The 10,840-nt window shown below is 40.3% G+C and overlaps 1 protein-coding gene, 1 long non-coding RNA gene and 1 other non-coding gene across 3 annotated transcripts in view; all 3 read left to right on the top strand.

The window, feature by feature from the left end:
• Nucleotides 1-3,018, top strand: part of LOC121915878 — an 8,294-nt gene extending 5,276 nt beyond the window's left edge. Inside the window, exons 5-6 of the long non-coding RNA XR_006100758.1 lie at nucleotides 1,568-1,653; nucleotides 2,868-3,018. This is a non-coding gene — a long non-coding RNA (uncharacterized LOC121915878). The remainder of the gene's footprint in view (nucleotides 1-1,567; nucleotides 1,654-2,867) is intronic.
• On the top strand, nucleotides 1,941-2,014 carry LOC121916362. Its single transcript, XR_006100854.1, has one exon. It is a non-coding gene; the product is annotated as a small nucleolar RNA SNORD99 (small nucleolar RNA).
• Nucleotides 3,019-7,259: 4,241 nt separating the features above from the next.
• The window catches only part of RAB42 (RAB42, member RAS oncogene family), an 8,871-nt gene continuing 5,290 nt past the window's right edge, over nucleotides 7,260-10,840 (top strand). The window contains exon 1 of the mRNA XM_042440468.1: nucleotides 7,260-7,706. Within this exon, the coding sequence (XP_042296402.1) occupies nucleotides 7,465-7,706 (242 nt within the window). The 5' untranslated portion in view covers nucleotides 7,260-7,464. The remainder of the gene's footprint in view (nucleotides 7,707-10,840) is intronic.

Here is a 10,840-nt window from a genome sequence, read left to right as displayed (position 1 = left end):
CTGCCCTAAGTGCAATACCTTACATTTCTCCATGTTGAAGTTTATTTTGTTAGCTTTGGCCCAGTTTTCTAGTCTGTTCAGGTCATTTTGAATCTTTATCCTGTCCTCTGGAGTATTAGCTACTCCTCTTAATTTGGTGTCATATGCAAATTTGATAAGTATTCCCCCAATTTTGTCCTCCAAGTCATTGATAAAGATGTTGAATAGAACTGGCCCGAGGACAGAGCCTTGTGGGACCCCACTGGTCACTTCTCTCCAAGATGAAAAGGAGCCATTGTTGAGCACCATTTGCGTTCGGTCGGTCAACCAGTTACAAATCCATGTAACAGTTACTTTGTCTAGCCCACATTTTACAAGCTTGTTTGCAAGAATATCATGGGGAACTTTGTCAAAGGCCTTACTGAAATCAAGATATACTATATCCACAGCATTTCCTTCATCTAATAAGCTGGTAATTTTATCAAAAAAAGAGATCAGGTTTGTCTGGCATGACTTCTTTCTCTGAAACCCGTGTTGACTTTTTGTGATTATGGCATTGCTTTCTAGATGTTCACAGACTCTCTGTTTAATGATCTGCTCCAGAATCTTTCCTGGGATTGATGTCAGACCAATTGGATGATAATTGTTGGGATCCTTTTAGATTAACAAGATATTCCTGTACTATCTCTTTACTTATTCTGTGCTGAAATTCCCCTTTTCTGTCCTCTGCTCCATTATCCTCGGGTTGAGCTCCCTTTGCCGTTTCTGAGAAGACTGAGGCAAAGAAGGTGTTGGGTAATCCTGCCTTTTCTCTGTCTTCTGTTAGCATTTTGCCATCTTCTGCACGCAGTGGCCCTACCATTTCCTTTGTCTTCCTTTTGCTGATGACATATCAAAAAAGGCCCTTTTTATTGTTCTTAACCTCTCTAGCAAGCCTGAGTTCATTCTGTGCATTAGCTTTTCTGACTTTACCTCTACACAGGCGAGCTATTTGTTTGAATTCCCCCTTGGCGATTTAATGATAACTATATCATTAAAGTGTAAAAATGGCTTTTGAAACTAGAGACAGAAGATGACCATGTAAAAAAAGAATACATAATAAAGTGGGCTCAAAATTTTTGGACCTTAGGATCCATATGGATGTATGAGGGAAATGTGATCTAAACATACAAAATTTACTTTGTGTAGTAATATAAAAAAATAGCTGTGTGTAAGCTGATGAATAGATGATATCTAACCCCAAATAAAGTGACAAAATTTTGCCAGAATGTTTTGAATTAGTATTGGAGATGTCATGATAAGGAGTATTCTTTTCATATGAGGTGAAAAGTAAGAAGGTGAAAAGTTACTGATCTAAGATTAATTTAAAAAACAAATGGGGTGGGGATGATGAGATCTTTTAGGCCTAAGCAGCTGAGGGCCAAAGGTTCCTGACCTTTGCTATAAAGTAATTGAGGCTTGAATCCTATGCCTGCTCACTTATGCATAAGCCTCATTGTGTTTATTTAAGCTATTAAGGGGATGCACTGTTAATGTTTGCTCAATTTAGGGTATGATTTGTGGGCTTGTGTTGTTTTTGTCTTAATAGGAGTGGTTATACAGAGTGGGAAGATTCCTGTTCTTCTGAAGGGGATCTTCAAGTGGAAGAAACAGTTGACATGTCTTGGATAATGTGTAAGATCCTATTAGTAACAATAGGATACATGTTGTCTTTCCTTGACCTGTATTGGGTAAAATATACAGTAGTTGTCAACAACAAAGAGTTTGGAAAAGTGGTGTTTTTGGAGTACACTTGCTAGAACCTCCCAGCCAAGCTGGCTGGGTAACCCTGGTAATTGTACTCCAGATAAATTTTTCCAAGATGTATCAATAAACAACTTATAGTTGTTTCAGTTGCAGTTACAGTTCTCCTGCTGGGAAGCATGTGACTGATGGCATATGTTGAGTGAAGAACACTTCTGACTGGTCTGTGATGACTCATGTTTTTAATGGTGACAGCTGGATGAATCCTGCGGATATGGGGCTGAGACCAACCAGATACAATGGAAAGAAACAATTTGTCCAAAGGACAAAATCCTCTTTGCTTGTTCTACTCTATCCATTGGCACATTCCAGCATTATGACAATCTTGTAGTTCATATATATGTACAAAGATAGTGCTTTGGTAACTTTTACACAGAACCAAAAATGATCAACTTCTTTGAACTGACTTCATAATCTATTTTAGGATTTTAATTTTGAGCTTAGATGAGTCCTATAATGTGGGAATGCCATTTGTTTAGTAGGCATTGTTAGCCCTTTTATAAATTGGATTTGGAGGTTGGAGTTATACTGTACTTGGAATAGAAATCTTATTTTCCTTGTTTGGTTCTCATACTGGTTACAGCTTCAGTTACCAATATGCATACACTCATGTTACTCTTGCTGGAAGCAAAAATGAATAAATGGGCTATTGTACTTTGAACGTAATATAAACAGCAAGACAGTGCTAGGTAAATTTGAAGGTGATAGGAAAAGAGGAGGACAGACATGGTCCTGAATTTGCATTATCTCAGATTATGGACACTTAGGAAGTCTTTTTCTTAGGGTCACTATAAGTCAAAGCCAATTTGACGGCACACACTAACAGCATCAGCAACCACCAGAACTGAAATAGCAAGTTGTTTCACACCATAATCCATTACCAGTTTTTTTTTTTTCCAATTGGCGGAGGGATGGGGATTTTTAGTTGTTGGTGGTATTTGGACAGATGGGAGTCAGTAGCTCTTGCAGATGTACTGCAACTTATCCTAAAATATATGAGCAGATCTATCTGCTGCCTAACTGTAAATAACTGAGTACTTAAATTCTTAAAACCTAACTTCAGAGTAATCTGTTATTTCTTCTAGGTCTTCAAAAGCATTTTGGAACTTGTCATGCAACAAACTGACAAAAAACAAGAAGTTACTAGCAAATTTTCTGGGATCTGCGGAGCCATGGTTGAAACAGCTACATGTCCATACCTGTGTTTTATTAAAGGATTTTTGTTCATTTTCATGAGTACCATCTACAGTCTCTCTTGTTTACTTCTCTACATAGTTTTGACTTAAAACATGTGTGCTACCTTAATATTATAGTTAACATCATCCTGTCTGTGAACCAAAGGATCTTGGGTGGATTAGCTGTAAAGGTTTAACTTATGCCCCTGGTGATGCTTGAGACAAGAGTGGGCATTACGGCTCCAAAATAGAGCAGATGCCCTGAATTAGCTGTTTAATGGTCAGTAAACCCATTGATTCAATGGGTCTTTTCATGTAAAAGGTTTGTTTTACATAAATGCATTGTAGCTCTCCTAAGGTGAACTGTTACTGTAAAATAGTCCAATGGGTTGGACAAGCACTTCAAATAGGCCACTGTCCTTTAAAAAAAAAAAGACAACCAAAACATTCACCAACTGGAGCCAAATACAAAAGCTGCAGATAAACGACTCAGTAATCAAGTCGGATACCCCTCCAAATTGTGTCCAGACCTAAATGCATTGTGCAACACATTACTTGCTCTTGGCCTAACAAAGCCCAAACAATCAACACCTTTGTCTAGCAAGTCTCCCTAGCCTCCAGCTACGTTTCGCACTATAAGAACCCCGGGTTTTTGGACCCTCCTTGTGCTATCACCAGGTTGCAAGCGGGTCCACGCCAGTTTGAACTCTGCTCTTAGCTCCCACGGCCCTCTTCCCCCCGCACTCCTGGGGCCGTGATCCACTATCCATCCAAGCTTCATCAGACTTAGAAGACTTCTAAGGTAGTATTCCTTAGTGGTGCCTCTCTTTCTCAAACCTATCTCCCTAACACCCATCCCCTGCTGTAGCATTGAATATGTGTGTGTGTATGTGTATGTGTATACTCCCCTTTTGCTGTGTGGTTTTCACTGTGCTTTAATAAACGTTACCCTTTTAATTGGGCCTGGTTGGTATCAGCGTCTCTTTCTCTTGGGGCTTGCTGGCGACCTCTGGTATACGCTGTTGGGACCTGATTCCGGCACGTGGTTTTGTTCAAGCCACCTCTCAGCTAAATTTGAGCTAATTAAAATTCCCCTAAGCGAGAGACTTCCTAACAGGTTCAGCTTAATTATCTGCCAGAATCAGAGTTCAAAGATCCCAAGGGCCATCCAGTCCAACCCCTTGTCATGCAAGAACTCACAAGGCAGCTCCGACAAATGCCCATCCTGTCTGTTTAAAGACCTCAAAGGAAGGAGACTCCATTACACTCTGAGGGAATGTATTCCACTGTCTTAACAGCTCTTATTATTGAGAGGTTCCTCCTAATTTTGAGCTGGAATCTTTTCCTGTAGCTTGCATCCGTTGTTCTGTGTTCTAGTCTCTGGAGCAGCAAAATCCACTGTCCTCAATGTGACACCCTTCAAATACTTAAACAGGGCTATCATATCACCCCATAATAATTTCTTCTCCAGGATAAACATATCCAACTCCCTTCTGATAATGTTTCCAAACCATTCACCATTTTAGTCGCCCTCCTTTGGACACACTCCAGTTTCTCAATGTCTTTTTTGAATTGTGCTCAGAAGACACAGTATTCCAGGTGAAGCCTGACCAGAACAGAATACAGTGGGACTATTACTTCCCTTGATCTAGACACCACGATTGATGCAGCCTAAAATCACATTGGCCTTGTTAGCTGCTGCATTGCAACTGTTGACTCATGTTCAACTTGTGGTCTACTTGGACTCTTAGATCCCTTTCACATGTAGTCTCATTCAGCCAGGTGTCCCCCATCCTATATCTCTGCATTTGTTTTTCTGCTCTAAGTGAAGTACCATACATTTCTCTGTGTTGAAATTCATTTTGTTAGCTTTGACCCAGTTTTCTAATCTTCAGGTCTTGAATTTTGATCCTGTCCTCTGGGACATTAGCTGTTCCTAATTTGGTGTCATCTGCAAATTTGATAAGTGTGCCCCCAGTTCTTTCATCCAAGTCATTGATAAAGATGTTGAACAGCACTGGGCCCAGGACAGAGCCCTGTGGGACCCCACTGCTCACTTCTCTCCAGGATGAAAAAGAGCCATTGTTGAGCACCCTTTGGGTTCGGCCGGTCAACCAATTACAGATCCATGTAACAGTTACCTTGTCTAGCCCACATTTTACAAGCTTGTTTGCAAGAATGTCATGGGGAACCTTGTCAAAGGCTTTACTGAAATTGAGATATGCTTTATCTGCAGCATTCCCTTTGCCTACCAAGCTGGTAATTTAATCAAAAAAGATCAGATTAGTTTAGCATGACCCATGGTTTTCTCACACTGCATATGAAATGGACTCACAGTGGATCAACCCAAATCTCATAATGTCAAGATTGAAAGAGCTTTCCTGGGTCAGAATGAAGGCCTGTCTTAACAATTTTATTTTCATAGCGACCAGTCAGATGTTCACAACAAAACAAATGTGTAAGTCCTTTAGTTTATTCCTTACTAAGTAGCTCCATAGAATCTATAGTTGATTATGAGTCTATTGTTGATTATTCTACTTGGGACTAAGTGGAATAGTATTCTGCTGCTTGTGTTCCCCAACAATTACTACATTTTTTTCCTGAGGATAAGATCGCCATCGGGATCAGGAGCCATTAAAGGGAGCTGGCATGATCCAGTGCAGCTTTCCTTGGCCTAGTTAGTGGTGAGGCGAGTTTCTCATCCAAGAGCAATGAAGGTACCAAGTTGGCTGGCAAAGTGTTTTAAGGATTGGTCTGGGAAGAGTGATTAAAAAAGAACGGTGCAAAAGGAAAGCTGTCCTTACTTGGTTTTGTGCCATTCTTTTTAAATCATTGTATTTCTAGGTTCTAGATCCTGGGTTTTGATCCCCACTAAACCTTCATTGGCTGCCTGAGTCAGTTACTATGTGTAAGCCCAACCACAGGGTTATTGTGAAGATAAAATGTATGCGGCCGGGAACAATTTATACTCACTTTTCCTGGAATGTTGGGATGTTAAAATTCCTAGTATCTTTTTAGACAAAGCAGGTACTGGCTGAATCTGACAACACTATATGCTTGTATAAGATTTTGAATCTGCCCGAAAACAGGTAGAACAACAATGTAAGGTATGTTTTACATGAATAAACTGTAGCTCCCCAAAGGTGAATTCATTGTCAAAGATTGGCAAATTGCAAGGCATATGACCAAGGGACAGAGGAGCTGATTAGATAAGAGTAAATGGCTGTGAGGCAATCCGTCTCGTTGCTTAGCCAGAATCTGCTCCCATCTGCAAAATGCAATTTGTTTTTGTTATTACCTGTTTTTAGGGGTGAAAAGAGGTTGCTTGGTGATTTTATGCCCCATCTTTGTTGTTTTGTTTGTTGTAAGCTTTCATGTTATTCCTGACTTTTGGCAACCCTAAGACAACCCTATCATGGAGTTTTCTTGGCTAGATTTGTTCAGAGAAGGTTGCCATTGCTTTCCCCTGAGGCTGAGAGAATGTGACTTGCCCAAGGTCGCGCAGTAGGTTTCCCTGGCTGAGCTGAGAATCCAATCGTGGTCTACAGAGTCACAGTCCAACACTCAAACCACTATGCCATGCTGGCTCTCATGCCCCATCCACCTATTGCTTTTGGAAGGCAAGGCAGGCACATTAGCTATTTAAAACTACAGGAGAAATTCAAATGACAGGGCTCATGGATTTTATAAAGCCCCCATTCCCCTAAGATTTTCCTCTTTAGCTTAAATCCTGTTTTAAAAATGCAATTGCTGGTTTTGATTGTAATATTTCAGAGAAGTGGGCAATACTAAATTGTACAGTGGGGCCTTGGTATCGGATGGGGTTTGGTTCCAGGATCCCCATGGTTGCCAAAATCCACGGATATTCAAGTGGCATTAAATACAGTGGTGTAGTTAAATTGTGTCCCTTAAATAAAATAGCAATAGCAAAAGCAAAAGGTTTCCTTTTTTGGAATTTAGAAATGGTTGGTTGGCCAAAGCATGCGTGGATATGGAGGGACAACTGTACTGCCTTTGCCTCAATGAGACTGGTTTTGCTGACAAGAATGTGCTTAAATTCAACTTGGGTGATTTTTAAAAAGACACTTTAAGCCTAGCATGCAGAAAATGCTGGGTCAGGCTTAGCAGCAGTCCAGTCAGCAGATAAGGACTTGTGTATTCCTCCTTCCCCTTTTCCCCCTCCCTTGTTTCTCTTACAAAAAAGAAAAGAAAGCCTTGGTATCAGATTTCTGTCAAGGAGAGGAAAAGTAGGAGAGAATGTCTTGGGTGGGGCAGAAAGGGTGGGGGAAAGAGGGTCTTGTCTCTATATCAGATAGGTTGGCTTGTCTTTGCTCTAGAGAAGGGCGAGAGAAGACCAAGGCTCCTGAAGGTGGAGACGCCTCCCTCCTAACCAAGCAAAGTTCTCCAAACAAGACTTAGCTAGAACCAAGCCCTGTGGAAATCTGCCTCAAGCACTGGCTCATGTGAAGGCTCTTCTTTTGCTTGACACCAAGGGCCTCCTTCCACCATGGAATGGGAGCCGATGCCTCTGGACCTGAATGGCAAGTGGCACTATCAATTCCGAATCCTCTTGCTTGGGGATTCAACAGTGGGCAAGACCTCTCTGCTGAGGCGCTACACGGAGAGGTGCTTTGTTCCTTCCCCGTGTCCCACCGTGGGAGTTGAGTTCTACAGTAAGATGATGGAGTTGCCTCCAGGAATCAAGGTCAAGCTCCAGCTTTGGGACACGGCTGGTCAAGAGAGGTTCAGGTGAGAAGGACAAAAGTAAGACAGGAGGGGGCTTGGCACTGCTTACATTGGACGATGTCTCCTTTTCCAAACCTCTTTTTTTTGCCTTGGAATCCAATCCAATCCTATAAAAGAGGGGGCTGTCTCACCCTTTGGAAGTGAGGGGTGAGACACTCACTGCCTTAGAAATTTGTACTGTGCCACTACCTTCACTTAGGAACAATATTGCCTGTTCACGCCATATAATTTAATCCAGAATTTGGAAAAGTTATTTTTTAAGAGTATGATTTCCAGAAGCTTTTTGTGGGTTTTTCAGGCTCCATGGCCATGTTCTAGAAGAGTTTATTCCTGGTGTTTTGCCGGCATCTGTGGCTGGCAAAACGTCAGAAATAAACTCTTCTAGAACGTGGTCATGGAGCCCGAAAAACCCACAAAAAACTATTGATGCCGGCCATGAAAGTCTTCGACTTCACAATTTCCAGAAGCTCACAGCCATTCTAGCCAATGGCCATGATGGCTAGGAGATTGTGGGAGCTGCAGTCTGAGTCTGAAATCCTAGCTGTTGCACTTTGTCTAGGTGTATTTCCCATGCAGCAGTGGTGAGGGAAGGCAATGATTTCTCCAGACTGACTGCCTTCACTGCCACTCTACCTGCACACTTTTTTCCTTTCACTGTCATCACAACCTACACCAGTGTTCTTAACGGCAGTGTAGTGTACCAACAGAATTTCACCCTAGAAAAACAACTTCAGGAGCGGTTAACTGAGAGCCAGTGTGGCCAGTGCTTTGAGTGTTGGACTATAACTCTGGAGACCAGAATTTGATTCTCTGCCCAGCCATAGAAACCTATTGGGTGTTCTTGAGTGACATGCATGCTCTCGGCTCTAGAAAAACCCATGATATGGTCACCTTAGGATTGCCATAAGTCAGAAACAACTTGAAGGCACACAACAACAACTCATCTAGATGATGCAAGCAGCAATGTTACGCTTTCAAATCAGGAACAGTTTATTAATCTAGAGGAGCAGCAGAATGTTCTTTTCAAGAAGCTCCAGATTTTCAACAGCTAAGGAAGAGTTTTGATTAAAGTAGGGGTAGGCATGTAATAAAGCAGATGTTTTTAGTGTATAATTTCCTTTTTTTTAAAATTGAATTTAAAATAATACAGTCTAGTCAGAAAGAAACAAAATCCAAGTACATCAAACAAGTTGATTTTTATCCCCTTTTAGTATATAATTTCCATTAGCTTTATAGAACGTAGCCAATGGTGAGGGACTTTGGGACTTGTAGTCCAAATAAATAAATCCAGAGGGTCATCTCATTTCCCTGGGATGTGTGGACTGAAATAACTCAGTTATTTCTTAGTCAGAAGGGCTGCCTTTGGACAGATGAAATAGATACTTAGCCATATGAAAACAAAAAGCAGAGTTAAATAATACATTATTATTTTTAAGAAAGCAAGCTTTCAAGTCCTTTGGAACCAGGGACATAGCTAGGATTTTAGGAAAGGGGGGGGGGGTCCAGACTAAGCGCCACCATTATAATGGGGCTTGGGTGCGGCAGAGCAGCAGCACACACCATTCATTTTTCTAATGGAAGGGGGGGGGTCCGGACCCCAAGACCACCCCTCCGGCTACGTCCCTGTTGGAATTTAAGTAAACTGGGTGGGTGTCATGAAATTTTGGATGGCAGGAGAAGCAGGTATGTTTAATAATAACCACAGCCAGATGTTATTGCTATGGAATCAGTAGTTACTAAATTCCCAAAATGGAGACTCCTGTCCTGGTTTGAAAAGTCAGTTTGAAGTATGGTGTTATTAGGTTAAGGCTGGGGAAATGTAGAATTGGTTGCTATTGTCACTTATAGACCAAGTCTTTTGCCTTTTTAATCAACACACATTGTCACTGTACCAAATGGAGGCAGAAGAGAAAAAACTAATTTGGTAATCTACGCATTTGGAGATAAAATTCAGGTTGTGCGCCTGGCAAAACCAGTCAATCGAAGCCAAATTATGAGTATTATCTAGTGTCTGGAAGAAAATGGGATCCTCAGTGTATGCTGTCCATTAGAGAAGTAGTAAAATTCCTTCCCCCAGCGAAGGAAGCCCTGAGCCCATTTTTATTCCTAGTGTTCTCCAGCATAAATGAAAATTGGGGCAGGTTATTTTTCGGCATTAATGGCAAGTGAGATGGATAGCAGCTGGACTTTAAGGCTCACTTGATTACAAACGCCAAGATTTTTAAAAAACTGATGTGCTTTGAAAATGTTTTTAGTTCAAAAATGTTTTAATATAATAGGTTTTTTTCAACATGATAACCTTTTGTATGTTTTTACCTGTACTTATTTTCATCTGTTTTAACTGTGCTTGCTTCAATTTTATTGTAAACTGTATAAGATCCCATTTCTGGAAGAAAGGACCTTCTGGCGGGCTTTCCCATCAGATTTGGTATAGAGATGATGATTAAGACCCCCCTCTCTAAGTATGATGGTAGATGAATTGATGTTTGGAGATTTTAAGGAACTAATAGGATATATAATTCAGTATTAGTATTGTATTGACTGTTCAATTGCATTGTATTATTTTAATGATGTAATCCTGCTTCGATCCTTGGAAGAGGCAGGACATATAAATAAAATTATTATTATTTATTATTAAAACAGCCTCTCCTAATGTGGTACCCTCTAAATATATTGGCTGTATGATCTACAATTAGTGTTGCAATCAATGGGACAAGCTGTAGAGATTAACTAAATTCCCATTCATTTCAGTGGGTCAGGCAACTTACCTTATGTTATGTTATATTTTTATACCATCCTTTTAAATTTTCCTATACAGGCTACAAAAAGTCAGTTCAAGTAATATAAAAACACTTTTGTAAAAGTTGAAATAAAAAAAGCCCAATTCCAAAACTGAAACAAAAAGCAGCATTTTAAAAATGCAGAACACAATACTTTAAAGAAAGCACCATTTGAAATATAAAAGTTTTAAAATAAATAAATAAATAAAGCATGAGTTTTTGGCCCTGCAAGGCACCCAGAATAGTAAAGGTTTCCACTTCCTATTGATCAGCAGGAGCAGGAGTAAAATGGTTCCCACCTTAAATAATAATAATAATAATAATAATAATAATAATAATAATAATAATAATAATAAT

This window comes from Sceloporus undulatus, chromosome 9 (genome assembly GCF_019175285.1).
Source record: "Sceloporus undulatus isolate JIND9_A2432 ecotype Alabama chromosome 9, SceUnd_v1.1, whole genome shotgun sequence".
Classification (NCBI taxonomy): Eukaryota; Metazoa; Chordata; class Lepidosauria; order Squamata; family Phrynosomatidae; genus Sceloporus; species Sceloporus undulatus.
This window is presented reverse-complemented; position numbering and strand designations above follow the sequence as displayed.